This window comes from Chelonia mydas, chromosome 4, assembly GCF_015237465.2.
Source record: "Chelonia mydas isolate rCheMyd1 chromosome 4, rCheMyd1.pri.v2, whole genome shotgun sequence".
NCBI classification, from domain to species: Eukaryota; Metazoa; Chordata; order Testudines; family Cheloniidae; genus Chelonia; species Chelonia mydas.
In genome coordinates, this window is record NC_057852.1 from 95,525,394 (window position 1) to 95,545,126 (window position 19,733).

At 44.0% G+C, this 19,733-nt stretch overlaps 1 protein-coding gene across 9 annotated transcripts in view; it reads left to right on the plus strand.

The window, feature by feature from the left end:
• ATP8A1 (ATPase phospholipid transporting 8A1) overlaps positions 1-19,733 on the plus strand; it is a 252,619-nt gene that overhangs the window by 202,321 nt on the left and 30,565 nt on the right. For all 9 annotated transcript variants that reach the window (XM_027831495.3, XM_043544446.1, XM_043544443.1 and 6 more), the window contains 2 exons: positions 10,833-10,889; positions 11,428-11,535. In XM_027831495.3, coding sequence (XP_027687296.2) covers positions 10,833-10,889; positions 11,428-11,535 — 165 coding nt within the window. The remainder of the gene's footprint in view (positions 1-10,832; positions 10,890-11,427; positions 11,536-19,733) is intronic.

Below are 19,733 nucleotides of genomic sequence, written 5' to 3' on the forward strand. Positions count from 1 at the left end.
GTCAGTTCTTTCAACCTTTTAATGAAAAATATTATCATCGCTTTTTCTCTAAAGGATGTACCTTTAAAAAAAGAGAGAAAAAACATTCAGTCCCCCTGCACACCCTCCTCTACAGTCAGGCAAGGCACTTCATGCCAACTACTACACCTTGTGGTGAAGTCCAAGCCCTCAGGATACAAACCCAGCCTCCTGCAGTGTACTGGTCCCCATCAAGGATGGACACACCCTATGCCTCTTCTGCAACCCAGCATCTCCCACAATTCTGGATATCTGGGCTGCTCTCCTCACTCTGCAGCTCACTGGAGGCGGATCAGCATTTTGGCATTGCACACTGTGGCCATGTCCCCTCCACTCCCACCAGAGTCTCTGCCTTCACAGCAGCAGACAGTTTGGCTGCTTCAGTTGCTCCTGTCGTCACCTTTATTTTTTTTTAAATGTCTGCCCCGTTCTTGGGCAGCAGGGAGCAGTGTTCTTCCGTTTCATCAGTCATCCTCCTCCATGGGTTGGTTAACTGGTCGGGAGTATAACCCACCCTCAGCCTCCTCTGCAGCATCTATCTCCCTGCCAGCTCCTCTGCCCCATGCAGGTATGGCAGAACTGCCAAGAAAAACTGGCTCAAATCCAAGTGGCGATCTATATATGAGGCATCCTTCCCAGGCTTGGCAGATGACGAGTTGTGCCCAGCCTGCACCCATCCAACCAACCCTAACTCCGTTAGGTCCCAGGGCTATGAGTCAAACAGGCAGGGAGAGTCCTCTACCCATCAAGGCAGCCACGATTCAGCAGAGGAATAATGGATCTGGAATTGCAGTGCAGAGCTGGGCGAAGTTCCAAAAGCAAGGAGGACCCTGACCACTCAACTTGGGGAGTAAGTCCCAAGGGCCTCTGCAGAACAAAGAAGGAGACTCGCAGGTTCCCTCCGCCCCAGGTCTTAAAGTGGGTCATGATTGCCCTGGGGGAAAAAAGCAGGGCTTCTAATCAGCCCCTCTCCCTTCCAAGTCAACCATGAGGACTCTGACCCCCAGGGGGAAGGAGAGCCAATGGGGTATGATTCAGAGACAGATCCCTTAAGAGTTCTTCAAGCCCTAAAGAAGGCAAGCTGTAAAAGGCCTCACCATGGCACAGCAGAGCCTCCATGCTCCCAAAGCATACAAAAAGAGTTAAATAAAAAAAAAGCAGAAAAGGGGAAAAGCTCAAAATATACAGGAGATAAAAGTCCTCCGACTCTTCTTCCACCTCCTCCTTCCCCCTCGTCCACAGAGGATGGTGAGCTATTGGACTCCAAGTCTGATCAGGATTGGGAAAAAATACAGCAAAGATTTTTTGCCCCTCTGAGAAGTTCTAGACTATGTGCAATAAGGTTGTCTCCATGATTCAAATCCAACCTGAACAGGCTCCTGAGAGTAAGTCTTAGAGTAAATTTCTCCTCTCAAAATCCTCCACTTTGGCTGTGATACCCCTTCAGTCCTCCTCCCTGCTTTGCAAGAGCATCTCTCTCGTGGCTGGAAGATCTTAAAGTCCATAAGGACAGAGATCACCCTGACTCTTTTTCCATTTTAAAGAAAGTCACCCTAGCAACAGCATTAGATGCAATGAGGTTCTCAGCCCAAGCCGTGGCTTCCAGCTCGGGAGCCAGGTGCCACTGAGCTTTGGTCTTGGAAAGTGGATATTCACTCTAAGCATGCCCTTTGCTCAGCCAAGTTTACAGGCTTCCTCTTCTTTGGAGAAGAGCTGGATAAGGTGGTGGCTGACAGTGTGGCGAGATCCAAACAGTCTCTCTCTTGTCCACTCAGTGTCCTCAGGAGAGAATATTGACCAACCTTAGACAGAGGCACTCCTTTTGCCCTTCATCCTCACAGAGATACCAGCACAGGCACAACAGATTCTCCAAAGGAAAAGAGCTGAATCATGGTTTGGGACAAAAGTCCAGAGGAGTCTGAACCTCCACCAATCCACTTTATGACACAGGTCACATAGGGCTCCACCCAGAGCTGAAGCTGGGGGTAGAATTTCCCATTTCCTAAAGGAATGGTTTTCATTGACTACAGACAAGTGGATCAGGGAGACAGTGATCTAGAGATACTTCCTCAAGCTGCAGGCTCCATCCCATCCATTCTTCATCCAGGTGCTAGTTTCCAGAGACCCTTCAAAACACAATCTGATCCAGAACAAAATATCTCGTCTTCTGGATCTGAGAATGATAGAGAGTGTTCGCACAGAAGAAAGGTTCTCTGGGTTCTATTCCATCTTCTTCATCATTCAGAAGTTCACAGGAAGGCAGGAGAGAGGGGGTTGGTATCAGAGCCATACTCAAACTCAGAAGGCTTAACAGATGGATGAAGAAAATGAAGTTTCAAATGTAGATGCAGTCCTCTATGGTGTCGTCCCTGTTCTGGGGGAACTACTTGACCTCAGTGGATCTAGAAGACACATATCTCCATATCCCCATCAGATTGTGCCACCACAGACTTCTGAGGTTCACCTACAGCAGGAGACATTATCAGTACCGAACACTCCTGGTCAGCCCGTCCATAGTCTCCAGGGTTTTTAGAAAGATGGTGGTGGTGATTATAGCCAGACTCAGGTTGAAGGAACTTTCCTGTACTCCTTCCTAGACAAACATCCTGATCAGAGCTCCATTGCAACCAGCAGCACACAACGCCACACCTCCGATGTTGAATCTTCTACAGGAGCACAGCTTCATCATCAATGTCAAGAGAAGTTCCTTGATTCCATCCACCAGAATAACCCACCTGAGAGAGGAGATAGATATCATCAGAGCAAAGATCTACCCATCATTAGAAAGGTTACAGAAAATTCAGGAGTTTATCATCTTGCTCTGGAGCCGCAAGAGGCCTACCAGAGCACTGTGTTTCCAACTATTAGGTCTCCTGGCGTCATGTGTAGGGATCATTCCATAGGTCAGTCACCCAGCAGACATCTTCAAGCCTTCATCCCAAAAGTGTGGGACCACTTCCCAGAACACATGAAAGGTCACGTATGAGTCACGACACACATATTCAACTCCCTACAATGCTGATCAGCCCACAATGTCTGCAAAGATATGCCCATCTGCCTTCCAGATCTTCTAGCTCTCACAACTGATGCCAGCCTAGAGGGCTGGGGAGCTCATTTGGAGATCAGAACAATCCAGGATCTCTGGAACCCAGGGGAAAAGACTCATAGCATAAAGCTCGTAGAGCTGAGAGCAGTCAAACTGGCTCTGCAATTGTTCCAGTCCATCCTAGCTGGGAACCATGTTCTAGTTCAATCAGACAATGTAGTTATGGTTGCATATTTAAACAATGAAGGGGGAACAAGGAATCTGGCACTACACTACAAGTGGAAACAGTGGACATAATAAGATGGGTGGTGCAGTTTCTTCTTTCCCTCAGTATTCTACATAAAATGGGGTCTGACTGGTTCAGGGTCAACAACTCTGAGTGGTGCCTGAATCAGGCGGTTTTCAGTCTCATTTTTCGGATGTTTAACCTACCTTTGACTGACCTGTTTGCAAATCATATGAACACAAAGATGCCAAAATACTTCACAAGGAAGGCAAACCCCGGATTTTTGGGGACAGATGCCTTATCACTAAGACTACATTTTAGTCACGAGTATTTTTAATAAAAGTCATGGACAAAAATTCTCAGCCCATGACCTGTCCATGACTTTTACTATATACCCCTGACTAAAACTGCGGGAGGCAGCTCAGGGAGGTGGCCCTGGGAGTGCTGTGGGTGCTGGGGGGGTGACCCCACCGGTACTTGGGGGGTAGGAAGGGAGGGTTGCAGCCAGGGGACGCCGCGGGGAGGTGGTTTGCGGGGCTGGGGCAGGTTCCCTACCTGGCTCCTGGAAGCGGTGACCTCCTGCTACTAGCTCTACATGCTGCCTTCGCTCCGCCCCAAACCCCAGCTTCTGCAGCTCCCATTGGCTGGGAACTGTGGCCAGTGGGGGCAGTGCCTGCGGGCACGTGGTGCTAAGGGAGGGGATTTCCTGTCATCCTTCTGGGGAGCCCCCTCTCCCCCCTAGGTAAGAACCACCCCACATCCCAATCCCCAGCCCTGAGCCCCCACACACCCAAACCTTTGCTGCTGGGAGGCAGGGGGGGCGAGACTTCCCCAGCAGCAGCCAGTGCAACTGGTCCAGGGGCTGCCCGAGCTGCTCAGGTGGCTCCCGGGCCAGCCACATGGGCTGCTGCAGAAGTCACGGAGGTCATGGAATCTGTGACTTCCATGACAAACACAGTCTTACTTATCACACAGTTGACTGCAGGGCCTACTGCAATGTTTCCACCCTTTCTGCTACTGGGGAAGGTGGTCCAGAAAATAAAACAAGAATAGATTACTGTAATTCTGGTAACTCATTAGCCAAGAAGATTTTGACTCTCAGATCAGATAGATCTGAACCTGGAGCCTCCACTCCAGCTTCTGTGAAGACCAGACATTCTCTTGCAAAGTCCTATGCTTTGCATCCTGGTCTGAACCAGCTTCAACTAAGAGCCTGGCTCTTCAGATGGAAGCACTAGAGGGTCTCAGTCTGTTGTCCAGTCTTATTAAGACCATGCTTTTGTCTGTGAAAGTTATGGACGCTAAAAGTGTGCTCTTCTGTGTGGTCCAGATTCAACAACTGGTGCCAAAGCACAATGCAAATCCCAGAAATCCAGGGATTCCAACCATTCTGGACTTCCTCCAAGAAGGCATAGACAGAGCCCTTCAGCCCAGTACCATTGTGCATCAGGTGTCTGCTCTTTACTACTGTGCTGTTTGCAGGGTCCTTGGGCTCCCTGGCAGACAATCTACAGGTAGCCAGATTCCTTCAAGCAGTCTGATTAGTCAGACCAGCAGTCAGGCCACTCTTTCCAAAATAGAATCTAATGCTAATTTTGAGGGCCTTGACAAGCCATCTCTTAGAACCTTTAACTTCAGTGTTGGTATTTTATTTATCTATTAAGATTTGTTTCTCAATAGCTGTCAGACCTGGCAGCTTTATCTATACAGCAACCTTAGTGCGTGTTCCACAAGGACAAGGTAGTGCTCAGGACACCAGAATCCTTTCTTCCAAAGGTAAATTCTTCCATCCACACTTCCCAAGAGGTTATGCTTCCTTCACTCAGTTCAAAAACCATATTTTCCAACTGAAAAGATGTAGCACACCTTAGATGGTTCCTGGGTTAGTGGTTCTGTTGTGTGGTATGTGGTTGTTGGTGAGTATTCGCTTCAGGTTGGGGGGCTGTCTGTAGGCAAGGACTGGCCTTTCTCCCAAGATTTGTGAGAGTGTTGGGTCATCCTTCAGGATAGGTTGTAGATCCTTAATAATGCGTTGGAGGGGTTTTAGTTGGGGGCTGAAGGTGACGGCTAGTGGCGTTCTGTTATTTTCTTTGTTAGGCCTGTCCTGTAGTAGGTGACTTCTGGGAACTCTTCTGGCTCTATCAATCTGTTTCTTCACTTCCGCAGGTGGGTATTGTAGTTGTAAGAATGCTTGATAGAGATCTTGTAGGTGTTTGTCTCTGTCTGAGGGGCAACTAAAACCCCTCCAACGCATTATTAAGGATCTACAACCTATATACACCTATATACTCACCAACAACCACATACCACACAACAGAACCACTAACCCAGGAACCTGTCCTTGCAACAAAGCCCGTTGCCAACTGTGCCCACATATCTATTCAGGGGACACCATCACAGGGCCTAACAACATCAGCCACACTATCAGAGGCTCGTTCACCTGCACATCCACCAATGTGATATATGCCATCATGTGCCAGCAATGCCCCTCTGCCATGTACATTGGTCAAACTGGACAGTCTCTACGTAAAAGAATAAATGGACACAAATCAGATGTCAAGAATTATAACATTCATAAACCAGTCGGAGAACACTTCAATCTCTCTGGTCACGCAATCACAGACATGAGGGTCGCTATCTTAAAGCAAAAAAACTTCAAATCCAGACTCCAGCGAGAAACTGCTGAATTGGAATTCATTTGCAAATTGGATACTATTAATTTGGGCTTGAATAGAGACTGGGAGTGGCTAAGTCATTATGCAAGGTAGCCTATCTCCCCTTGTTTTTTTCCTACAAACCCCCCCCAAGACGTTCTGGTTAAACTTGGATTATTGCTGTGCACATTGTAAGATGAGCTATTGCCAGCAGGAGAGTGAGTTTGTGTGTGTGGTTTTTGGAGGGGGGTGTGTGTGGGGGGGGTGAGAAAACCTGGATTAGTGCTGGAAATGACCCACCTTGATTATCATGCGCATTATAAAGAGAGGTTTCAAAGAGGGATGGGCTATTACCAGCAGGAGAGTGAGTTTGTATGTGTGTGTGTGTGGGGGCGGGGAAGGGTGAGAAAACCTGGATTTGTGCTGGAAATGGCTCTACTTGATGATCACTTTAGATAAGCTGTTACCAGCAGGAGAGTGGGGTGGGAGGAAGTTTTGTTTCATGGTCTCTGTGTGTATATAATGTCTTCTGCAGTTTCCACGATATGCTATGCATCCGATGAAGTGAGCTGTAGCTCACGAAAGCTCATGCTCAAATAAACTGGTTAGTCTCTAAGGTGCCACAAGTACTCCTTTTCTTTTTACGAATACAGACTAACACGGCTGTTACTCTGAAACCTTTCTTGGTCTAATGTACATAGTTATTTCATTACCTCTGGAGTATTTGTTAGTGATGTTACACAAGTTTTACAGCTTTGGAAAAGCTTGCAGCAAGTGGGAGAAGAGGGGGCATGGCCAGAGCATGCAGTGGTGAAACAGTGATCAATCTCTGGTGAGCTATGGAGTGAGGAGAGCAGCCCAGACATGCAGAATTGTGGGAGACTGAACAGGATGACTAAGGGAGAACCACATCCCAGATAAGTGCTCGGTGTGCTAGTCCTCCTCAGCCTGGACATGCACGTCTAGGGATGTGCAGCTCAACATACATCTACTGGATGCCATCCATGTGGATCACTTCGGACCCAAAGGCAACAGTTATGACTAGAGTGAGACCAGATAAACCAGCACTGGCCAGCGCTCCCTCAAACTCTCTGTACTCTGGGGTTGAGCAGTGAAAAGAAGGTGAAGAGGATACTGATGGAGTCACTGCTGATGACTGCTTTGGCACCAGTTGCCTCAGCATCAGCAGTCCCATCACTAGTAGTTCTGGCGCTGACAATTCAGGTTTCTGTACCAACTGCCCGAATCAGCTCAAGCAGCAAAGCCAGCACGTGAAACCACTCATAAATGGGATAGAGACTCACATAGCCAGTCTGAGCATAACCACAGCTCCTAGACCGAGGAGAACTTCTGGAGAGAGAGCACAGAACACCACTCTAAGGACAAAATCCCTTAAGCAGTTGAGCAGATCAGCACAGATCCTCGTACTAATGCCCATGATGGAGCAAAGTAAGGACCTCAGATATTCTGCAGAGGCATCCATACCACCCAGGAGACCTTCCCAGTATTGAAGAGCTGCCCAGCACTGGAGCTTGTACCGGCCCAGTTCCATCCCTTGGGATAACCTTTCAATAAAAAGATATATGCCTCCTCCCCATTGTCAACATATTACTTCTCACCAGCATCAGGCAGAGAGATCCCTCTTCCCCTGCCATCAGAGAATAAACCCAAAGAGGGTATCAGGGATTCCCTATTCAGAGAGTGCCCCAGCTGGTGCAGATATGGCACTGGACTGGCAACATCTTATTCCTGGGTCTGACAGCCAGAATATCATCAACAGAAGAACCTAGGTATCCCAAGGGATGCCTATCTTCCATCCCCTTAACTAATCAAGCCTCAAATGCAACATCATACTCCTTAACTTCTGTCAAGGTCAAATAGTGTAATGCTTTTGCTATTGGAGTTGTGTAACTGTGACAGCTGCTGTCTTGAGTGACCCAGTGGGAAATGAACAGGGAACCTCCAGAGCAAAAAGCAAGAGCTGTTACAGCTGGGCCTGTAACAGACTCATATGCTTTGCCGATCGGTCACAGAATGGGACCTATAACACACACTTACCAGTGGATTACAGAACCATGAAGCAGCTGTTCCTTTGGTTAACAGAAAACTTGATTCCTTTTACCACGTTTCCAGGGAACTTTTCTTTATTCCAAAAAAGTCCTAGGATTTCTGAAACTAAAGAAGTGTCTCAGAAGAATAAAGTTCTACAGTTCCAATGGGTGGCGATCATTACTAGTACTTGTTTAATAAACTAATTTTCCTGGCTACATCAGTATCTGTGGTAATTTCAAATGGGGTCTTATATTCCTATCCAGGCAGGCAAAAAAAAAACCCCCACCACAACTTTTAAACATATTCTTAAATTAACTTGACTTCTGTGGTGCTAAAAAGTCTACACAACTTGTTTTTGGAACAGATTCCATTGACATGAGGGGCTGTTTCAAAGCCCATTGAAGTCAATGGAAAAGATTCCCTTTGACTTTAGTGGGCTTTGCATCAGATCCTAAATGAGCAACAGCGATAACAGGATCTCATTAGCCTACTGAGTACAGTGAAGTTCAAAGTTCTTTAAGTTAAAGATCACCAGGGAAATCTAAATTAAAAATTGTAAGTACATATATTAAAGATTCTGAATTGAACAGGTTGGTTGTACCAATTACAAAAACATGAAATCACCTTCGTCCAGCTTGTCCTCGTCCATCCCTCCATGAACACAAGTCGACGTCACACCATTCTGTTTTGTTGCAAGCACGTTCTTTCCATTTCTGGCCAAAGAGTTTTGTCACGGGATCAGCCCAGTGCGTTTTCAGTCTGCCCCAGTGGTCACTTGTGATCTCTGGGGATCCAGTCACTGATGTGGGTTGTCCACCTATTGTCTTGCCTGCGGACTATATGACCCACACAACGCCGCTTTGCGTCGTACATCGCCTGCACTGCATCAGTCACCTCTTTACACCTTCTGATCTCCTCATTCAGTATGCGATCACGGAGTGATGTCTTACACATTCAGCTTTCCATTGCTCTCTGGGTAACAGCAAATTTTTCTTCCTCTGCTTTCATCGTTGACCAGCTTTCCGCTCCATATATCATTGCTGGCTGAAGTGTGGAGTTAAACAGTTCTTTCCTTTCCTTCATGGTTAATTCATCATCCATCAGAGACATCTTTATTTTGTCGAAACTTGCCCACCCTGCATTTCTCCTCCTACTGCATTCTCCTTTGAATGAATTGTCTCTGTTCAGCAGCCGAACTGAGTGGATGTGGTCAGTTGTTGAATACCCTGAGTGGAAACCAGCTTGTTCTCTGCTTTTGTACATTTCAAGATCCTTCTTAATGTGATTGAGTATGACACGGGTGAAGAGCTTATACGCTTGTGAGAGGAGTGTGATCGGATGATAATTGCTCACTTCTTCTGGATCACCTTTCTTCGTCAGTAGTACTGTTTTCGATTTCTTCTAGGCATCCGGAACACACTTGCTATTGATGTAGATGAACCGTTGTGCCAGTGCTTTGAAGAGAGTATCTTCCCGTGCTTTGAGATATTCTGGCCAAATATCATCCACTCTGAGCTGTTCCTTCTCCTTATGTTACGAACTGCGTATTCAGTTCCCCCACATAACATCAGGAACTTCTTCTATAGCCTGTTGCCTTGAAAGTGTACGGCTGGACATTGACATGCAAGGAGTAGAGATCATTGTAGAATTTTGTACATATTTCATTCATCTTGCTCCTTTCCTTTCACCATTTTTATCTTTCAGAGCTGCCGAGATAGCCTGTTTCAGCCTTCTTCAGACTCTCGTACTTTTCAGCCTCCATTCTCAATTTCTCCTTTCTGAAGTCTTCGTAGTCTTCTTTGATCTTCACATGAATTTCTTTGCAGAGTGTTCTGTATTCTTCGCCCATTTTTCTTTCTAATTTAATGCGTGCCCTCCTCGCCATCGGATTCACAGTTTCCTCGCTGATCCTCTGCTTGCATCCCAACATTTTGAATGCCTTTGCTTTCTTAGCTGCTGAGATTATCTGCAAGATAAACTCTTCGTAGTTCTCATTGATGTCCTTGTTGACCTTATACTCGATAAGGTCCATTTCACTCACTTCCTATGCAAATGCCTCTTTGTTTTTCACTTTAGTTTCTAGCTTCTCTTGACTCGGTCTTCATAGGCATTGTCAACACACAGTTTTGAGCACAACATACAATGGTCTGAGCCTGTGCAAATAATTAGTTCTCCTATTGTCGCTACATCGTTGAAGATTCTTCTGGTATCTGACAATACATAATCAATCTGATTCAGTGTGACTCCATACAGGCTTTTCCATGTCCAGTACCAACATTGTTCTTTTTGAAATGTCGTGTTCATTATGTGGAGATGGTTTGCCTCTGCAAATGCAACCAAACGTGCTCCACGATCATTTCTTACACCTTTACCGAATTTTCCCATGTACTTTTCATTCTCAAATTCCTTTCCACCTACTATTACATTGAAGTCCCTTGTATGATTGTGTACAGATCCCCTTTTCTGCATTGCCTCCTCCAGCTCTTCTTAGAAATGTTCCATTTGTTCCACTTGCTGCGTGGGAGCATACACCTGAATAATTTTAATCGTTCATTCATTCATTATTTCATGTTTTTATGAATGAAATAGTAATAATATAAAAAAGGAATGAAAATCATGTTTTATAAGTTTTAAGATACCGTGTGCATGATTGCTATTTTAATGGGTCATAAACTGAATAATAATGCATGTGATTTTTTTCATGTGCATTACCATTAAATGTTAAATATAAGCCCTTTGTGGGTCTTTTTATTTTGAATTCCTGTGTTCCATTAATAGTTTAAGGACAATCAGACTTATTAAAGAAAAATAACAGATTTCTCTTCTTTTTTAATAGTTTGTGGTGATAACAGTGTGTTTAAAAGCTGGATTAGAGACTTCATATTGGACCATGGTAAGAAAATGCTTATTATTTGTGCTCTCAAATACACTATAAAAATATGTGATCGATTACATTTCCTTATTACATTATTATTAATTGCCACTAATAATTTACAGTATCAAGTAAAGATACAGTGCATGCCTCAAAGATCTTATATATATACTCTGAAATGACAAAATATTGTGGGTCAAAAACAAATGAAAAGCAATGAAGAAGAGGGATTTAGGACAAGGATTAAAATAATATCACATGGTTATGCAGTAAGGCACAAGTTGGATGTAATCACTAAGCTGTATAGGAATTTTTTTAATTTACTTTTGAAAATAAGTATTATTTTGCTCCAACTAAAGGGGCAGTAGTAGTTTTACCATTCACTTAGCAGGCACAGAGGTGGGCCAATGCTGGGCACTTTTGAAAATGTCACTTGTCAGAATTGCACTGTAAACTTCCAAGGAAAAAGACCATCTTTCTTATGGTGTTCTGTATAGCACTGAACTCATTGTAGGCACTGAATAAATATTAAATATGTTTTGATTGTTCTATTTTTCAGTTTAGCCATATAGCAATATGGGGAAGCATTGCGCTTTGGGTGGTGTTTTTTGGAATCTACTCATCCTTATGGCCTGTCATTCCTATGGCACCTGACATGTCCGGGGAGGTAAGTGTGTCTTTTAACTGATCTCCAAATCTCTGCATAAAATGTGGTTGAAATGCTCACTTAGGGTTTGATCTTTATTGGATTGCACTGTTTGCTGCAGGGACAGGAGAAAATTGTGTGGATTTTTCCCAACATTTGAGAGGATTTTTTAACACTGCCACAGTGTATTGAGGGTTTGGGGGGGTGCTGGTAAGTGAAAAATGCCGTTTAACTAAGAGGGAGAGCGTTTGGGTTCAGGACGGGGTGCAGGGCTGGGGGTTGGGGCACGGAAGTGGGTGTGGGGTGTAGGCTCTGGGAGGGAGTTCAGGTGCGGGCAGGAGCCTGAGGCAGGGAATTGGGGTTGGGATGCTGGATCCAGGGGATGCTTACCTCGGGCAGCTCCTGGCAAGCAGCAACCTGTCCCGGCTGCTCCTAGGTGGAGGCACGGCAGGCGGCTCTGCACGCTGCCCCAACCGCCCCGAGCACTGGCTGTGCAGCTTCCATTGGCCGGGAACCACGGCCAATGAGAGCTGCGGGGGTGGCGCCTGCGGGTGGAGGCAGTGCGCAGAGCTGCCTGCTGCATCTCCGCCTAAGAGCAGCCGGGACAGGTCACCGCTTGCAGGGAGCCGCCCGAGTGAGCGGACCCCAGATCTCGCACCTCCTCCTGTGCCCCAAGCCCCCAACCGCACCCAAACTCCCTCCCAGAGCCTGCGCTCCGCACCCACTCCTGCGTCCCAATCCCCTGCCTGCCCAGCACCAACTGGACTTTCAATGAAGATCAGAAATGCCAGTTTATAGAGATTTTGGGTTGGTGAAGTGCTGGATAAAGCAGCTTTTACTGTACCTTGGCAAGTTTTAGTTTTCATTGAGAAAGTTTCACACAACTTAGTGAATTAAAAATTTTGGCACTGGAGTTATTTGGATGGGGACTTTTTTTCATATATGGATATAACTGCAGAAGTACATTTGTTAATATTATAACATCTTTCTTTGCACCATAAGAAGATCAGACATATATTTTAACGAAATCTTAAATTTTGCAGAAATTATTAAACCCTCCAAAAATTTCAGAAACCCTAAATCACAGAATCCATTGACTTTCATGCCCATAGTTTTCTCCTGTCTGTTATTTTTTTCCTTAGAATGTATTATTGTACTCCATTTTTCAACCATTTTAACTGTAATTTTGTATTTCTCTTTCAATTGTATGCTGAAGAATTTTAGTATTGGTCCAATCCTGCAAACCATACTCAAATTTTCCCCTTCTACTAGTTAGTTCTTCAGACAAAGTGGTGTAGCGGTCTGTGCTGCAGTGCTTGAAGGTTTTGGGTTGAAACCTTGATGATGATGTTGCACATTGGGGAGTTGTTACAATAACACATAATAGAATTTGGTTTGCCTTTTTTCTTTTTTAAAAAAAGCCTAGGAAGTTAAATACAGGAAAACCATGGTAAATTAAAGTTATTTATTTAAAACTTTGTTGAAAGATGTTAATTTGTGTGCTGAATGAGGCAGGGAGCTTATGGGAAAAATAATACATAATCATGTAATTAAAGACTGCCTACACACAAGGGGGCCAAATTGCAGTTTCATGGGCAACCTTAAATCATTTCCAAACCTTTGCCACCTGAATAACTTTATTTTAACATTTTTTATGTGATATATACAGAGAGAGAGAGGGTGGAATGGTGTCACACAAACATATTATCAGAATGATCTTAGGAGGGTCCCATTGCTCACAAATAATGAAGCAGATCATCTTAAACAACTGTCATTAAAACTATCATCATCATCATGTATTCTTTAAATGCTACATATTTTACAGAAAAACTCCAGGGGGTATTGTAGGCTGGGAGCACAAAAAGTGTGTGGCCATTTCACTCCTCTGCAAAGAGTGCAACATGCTTTTTCTCTGTGTCCAATCTCCTTTGGAGAGGCTAGTATCGCTATGAGCATGAGCTTTTGCCCAAGGAAGTGTAGTTTATCACACAGCTGTGCATTTTGAATATCCCCACTACTAATTCCACAAGTCCAGTGTTATGCCAGGGTAAGGTGATCAGAGAGCAAGTGTGAAAAATGGGGACAGAGAGAGGGGTGGGTAATAAGTGCCTATATAAGACAAAGCCCAATATGAGGACTGTCCCTATAAAATCGGGACATCTGGTCACACTACACCAGGGTAAAATTTCTATTTTCTGGAAAGGTTGAGATACAATTTTGGATGATACAAAATGTTGAGGCAGATGAAGCATTTTGGAGATACGTTTCCAAAAACGGACATGCTTTCTCTACTTAAAAATGTTTCAAACTTTTTGGCTTATAATAATTCCAAAGCAGCTTGACTACAAACCCATCATTATTTTATTTAATTTGTTGTAATGAAACATGGTTCCTTTGCTTGTTTAGAGTAGGATTAATAAGGTGATTATTTTGTTATTAAAATCAGTTTGTATTTACATTAGAAAACCTGCAGTGTTCCTAAGTCCACACATTGCTTTTCTAAGAGCTTAGGAAATCTGTACCAGCTAAATGCTAGATTCCTGAACTACTCATAAGTAAAGTTTTCATTTTAGGAAGTCATCCCTCGGATTTCTCAACTTGTTGTCTATGGCCAAAGCCAGTCCCATCCAGCTGACAGTGTGGGTGCAGCTCAAACTCATGCCACTGCTGGATTAATTTGCATCCAAAGAGTTAAAGGTGTTAACATGAGTCTGAAACTGTCGAAAATTTTAAAAAATTAAACAAGTTTTGCGGTTTGGTATACAGAGACCTCAGCCTACGTAGTGCTATGGCAAACACATAATTAAAAATATTTTAATCCTTCATTTAAGATGGGTAAGGGAGGAAAAAGCAGTTAAAGCATTTGAAATGTTGAAGTATTAAGTAAGGCTTTCATTTCAACAAGATTCCTTAGTCCCTTTCCCTTTTGTTGGACAGAGTCTTTAGAAGGAAAAAAAGCCATGTTTGACAGTCTCCTAGATGGTAATAACTATACTTTTGGGGGTAAAGAGAAGTTAGTTAAGATGGGCTGGAGCTGATGTTGTTGCTGTTATTAAAGTCTTATCCCTTTTGCTAGAAGACAAAAAGAAATAAACACACACAAAAGGGGGAAGAGAAAAGGAAAGCAAAAATAGAAAATGCAGCTTCTATCTCTGATGTAAACTCTCACTTGCAATTTCAGCTGCTGGAGAAATACAGGCACAGCACCTGGTCTTATCAGCCACTCAGAAACCAGGCAAACTTGTATCGGCATTGGGCTATTTAATGCATTGAATTTAGAGGCCTCTTTTTGGTCACAGACTTACAGCATTATTGCAGAATATACAGTCTTGGCCAACAAAGCCTTATTATGTCCTTATTAGACAGAAGGAAAAAGAAGAGACAGATAGGAAAGAGAAGACATAAAATGAGGAAAGAAAAGGACACACAAAGGGTGAGAGTATTAGAAAGTCTTACATCCAAAATGGTATTCAGGATTTATCCAGAGCCAGTGGAGATGGTAACATCACCTGGTTCCCTCTCTTAGCCTGGTCTGGTCAGAACATCTTTCTTCTTTCAGAGTTAGGATGAAGGTGGTGGGGGTGGCATCTATGATGGTGAAGCTTATTCCTTCCCCTGCTCTTGTCTTTCAGTCAGCCAGTGTCACAGTCACCTCCTTCTGTTCATCTATATTTTCCTCACAACATCTCTTTTTTTAAGAACCCCCAAAGGGAGTGATGGGTGGAATAACCTGTCCTCTCATTATTTTGTCTACCAATTAGGCCTACTTTTCAACACACTAACTTTGATTCACTGATTTTCGGTTCCACAGTTCTCTTGTTTACCAAGTATGATCTTAACACAGTCCTTGAGTTATATCAGTAGGCCTTTTTGTTTGGACTGTCTCACTTTTGTACCATTTCCCATCAACATTTGTTGTTATAGGTTCCTGTGACATTTTATGAACTTGCACTCACTTTTTACAGGTGAGCTCACAATTTAGGTAAATTTTGTAGGCCCAATTATCACAACTGCACTTCATTCCATCATAATCTGGATGCCACCTTATTGACATAGTGGTTCCTGACAAGGTGGAATTCTGTAGACACAATATATCAGAGTAGGTAGCTTGAGACCTCTTGGCCTTGAATAAGCCATTTAACAAAAATATTGTAGTTGTAGTTGGTAGACAAGATTGTGGTGTGGTGCAAACAAACATGTATGTCCATTTGCTTGCCTGCACAAATACTGCTTGACAACTTTCTTCACCTGTCTGAGTCAACCATAAAGATTAACTCCATCAACATACATTTGGCAGCTATTTCATTAATTAGTCAAAGGCAGATCAATGTTTCCTCAGTCTCTGGTCCTCTGTTTTGCATGGGGGCTTGAGCTAGTCAAAAAATAAGGATGTGATTTGCACAAAAGTTTTTATGAAAGTGGTCACTTTTTTTTTAGAAATTTTGAATTTCTAAATGATTTTTACTGGCTGTACTCCTTACAAAGCTGATGAATACTTCTTTTGAAACCTATGAAGCTCAAGTTTTATTGAACATGGAAGGTCATTTTTCTAGTGGCAGAGACTTCAGTATGTAGAGTGATTTGGCTTCAGACTGATTCACTGAATACCAAGTTTTACAAAGAGAAAGTGGTGCTGCAGACTCATCCTAAAATTAGTTTCCAAGGTGATGACAGACTTCCACTTTAATGGGCCTATTATCCTGCCAGTATTCTTCTCACATCCTCATTCTCATCCTGCTGAAGAGGTGCAGCTTCAGCCAAAGTTCTTTAACTGGTGATGGTCATATGGGACTTACTAAAAGGTTTTTAGGGTGCCAGTTTAACACCAAGGTAGCATATGACTACCAATGTGAAGAGGAGGAGGCTTGGTCTCCTACCTGCTGACACTTTTCTCCCAGGAACCAAAACACTAGAGCTGGTTGAAAATTGGAGGAATAGGATGGGGAATTGTGAAAAAATTTGTTCCTTGATTTTTCACCAAAAAATTTAGAATTTTTAAATTTTCAAGCAGCTTTACAAAATACCTTTAGAGTTATAGTTGTTCTGTCTGCCTCACACTAGAACTGGGAATCCTGCATGGGGATATGAGGGCTCTGGGATGGGGCCAGGGATGAGGGGCTCAGGGCTGGGTCAGAGGGTTGGGGTGTGGGGGGGTGCTCTGGCTGGGGGTGCAGGCTCTGGGGTGGAGCTGGGGATGAGGGGTTTCGGGTGCAGTGGGGCTCCCCCCGAGCTCTCTCTCCCCTCAGCAGCACCTAGGCTGGGGAAGAGGTGCCTCTCCCCCGGCCATGGCAGGTCCTGGACGGGGGCCACGAGATAGGCGCTTCTTCCCTGGCCACAGCAGGTCCAGGCTGGGCTGAATTAGGGCTGGGGAAGGGGCACCTGTCCCCCAGCCATGGCAGGGTCGGGCCAGGGCTGAGCCAGGGGAGGGGCACCACAGCAGGTTCGGGGCTTGGTGAGAGGCATCTCTCCCTGCCACAGCCCTGAGCGGTGCTTAATAGGCAGCTGTGCAGCCACACAGCTTACAAGGAACTTAGCCCCTGGTATAGGTAAAATTGACAGGAGGAACAGCTAGGTATAGCCAGCACTGGTGGCTAAAAGGCTTTGCTTCCCCCTGCCTCAAGCCCTCACCATCTTTATCTTTGGCATTCTTTATGCGCTTTATTTTATTTTGAACCTTTACAGTTAAGCACATTAAATTTCATTTTCCACCTCTTGAGTCTATTCTAGTAAGTAAAGCAACTACATCCTTCTCAGTCTTAGCTACAGATTCTAACATGGTAGAGCTTGAAATATTAAATGCTCATAGGAAATTGTCATAAGATCTCTTTTCTACCATGAGGGATTATAGAAGTAGCAGAAAACCTTGTGATTTCAAATGAAGGAACTTTGACATAAAATGTATGAGAGAAAATGAGGGAAACATTTCAAAATTTCCTGTGACCTCACAGTAACTTTCCAGTCTGTGTAATGTGACCTGTATTACACAGTATAATGTTTAACTTTAGTAACAATAAACCTTTCAATGGGCTTCACTGTATTTGTTGCCCATAAGTACTGAATGAATACTTCCACACTAGACAATCTCCTTTACAGATCATTTTCCTGAAATTTTGCCTGACAGCATTGTGTTTTTATAAATTATCAGAAAGGAAACACAATTCTTTGTAGTCACTTGTGGTTACATTTATTAGGGAGATGATCTGTTTGACACCACTACAGAGAAACCAGACATATCCTGGGATTTTCACTTGTCCCACCTAAAAAAGGGAAAAGAAAAGAAAAGAGAGATACTTTTTAGATGCCTAATTCTTGTAATCTCTCATAATTTGCAACTTTTTAATTGTAGACAGTATACATGCTTCCCCCAAACCTTCATCTTGACCTTGCTGACCCCAGAAGATTAGGTAAGCATGGAATGTGGGTAGGAGAAAAAGGTCTGTTATTATGAGGAGGTGTTGGAAGAGTTGGCTTCCCACAGCCTCCCTATCAGCTGTCTGAACCAGAAGCTTCTCAAGGCAATGCTGCTGTCTGCCTCCCAGCAACACTGTCTTGAGCACTCAGTCACTACAACTCTTGCAGAGCCACCAGCATCTCCTCTCCCTACCTTCCCTTCTACTTGCAACTCCAACCCACCAATTGCTCTCTTGCCCTCCCCCACCCCTCCCCGGAACCATAACCTCCTCCTTTTCCCATTTGCATGGAACTCTGACTTGTTCCTTCCAGAGCTCCACATTCAGCTCGCCTCATGCAGCTTCCAGCAGCTTGTTTACTTATGGCAGCATCCACACACACACTCCTTCTCTAATCCTATTCAGATCAGTTATCTCCATTTACTGCCCACCCCCCCCCAACAGACTGGAGGGGAATGTTGACCATTCCCTCCTTTCCCCTACTCCCACTCATTGCCCCCATGCTTATTCCCCTACCCCCTTTCCACCACTCACTGCCTCCCTACTCCTTTACTCCCTTCCACACTCACTGCCCACCCAGAATCTCACCCACAGCTCCATGCTAGCTCCCACTCATTGCACCCCAGAGTACCCTGGACATCCTTTTTAGCCAAACTTTCCTGTCTCCGTTTCCAGCATCTACCATCCACTATTTGTATCCCACCATAGGCATAATTCCCACCACCATAAAAATCTCCTATGAATTTCTTACAATCTGGAGGCATGACATCCCAACTTTGATGGGCTTCATAAGATACTGAGAGTCTGCCTTGGATCATCACTCAGAACCAGGAAACATTGCTGCATCCAAGCCTAGGCACTCTGTCCCTGACAACTTAGCTCTTGACAAAGTAGAGATATTTAGGATTGTTGTTGCTGTGCAAGTGACTCATGTCCTCCTGGAATCACGGAAGCCATCCATCCAAAGAATTTACAATTCCAGTTGGAAAATATTTGTGGTTTGATGCAATCAGGGCGAAGTGCTGCACAAAACTGCTTGACTACCTTCATACGCTGTCTGATGCTAACTTACCGACTAATTCCATCCAGTATATATAGTAGCTATTGTGTTCTATTATCTACTAGTTGAAGGTAGACAAGTGAGCACCTGGTCATCAGGTTAATTTGGCACTTGGCATTTTTAAATACGTGCGTCAAAAAGCTTCCTGTATCATGGTATATTAATGTGGTCATGGACAAGATGATGAAAACTTCTATTGAACCACTCAGGTTCTTTAAGCTTAAGTTTCTTACACAATGTTTTTTCCTGGTGGCAGCAACTTCTACAAGCAAGTTTAAAGCTGTCATGATTGATCCAGATTTTACAAAGATAGTGTGGTGCTCCAGGCTCATCAGAGTTTCCTCTCCAATATGGTGACTGTTTTTCACTTTAATGAGTCTGTCTTTTTAACATTCTTGTCACTTTTGCACACCCATTCCAGTGAAACTCTTTTCCATACACTTGATGTTAAAATGTCAAGATTCTGCTTGGAGCACACTAAAGCCCTTAGAAAGTCCACCAAACTTTTTGTTTCTTCTGACATCAGTTCACTTGACAATGCTGTTAGTAAAATGACCATGTAACTGTCTGGTTGAATTTCATATTGCAGAGACCTGCCTGGTCTAAAACTAGTAGACCAGGTCAAGGTTCACAAGGCTCACCGCAGTCTTCTACAAGAATATTTTTATCACATACCTTTATAAATCTATTTTGACTGACTTAAGTTATATCAAAGTATGGCACTCTTTGTCCAAAATAAGAGTGTCCAT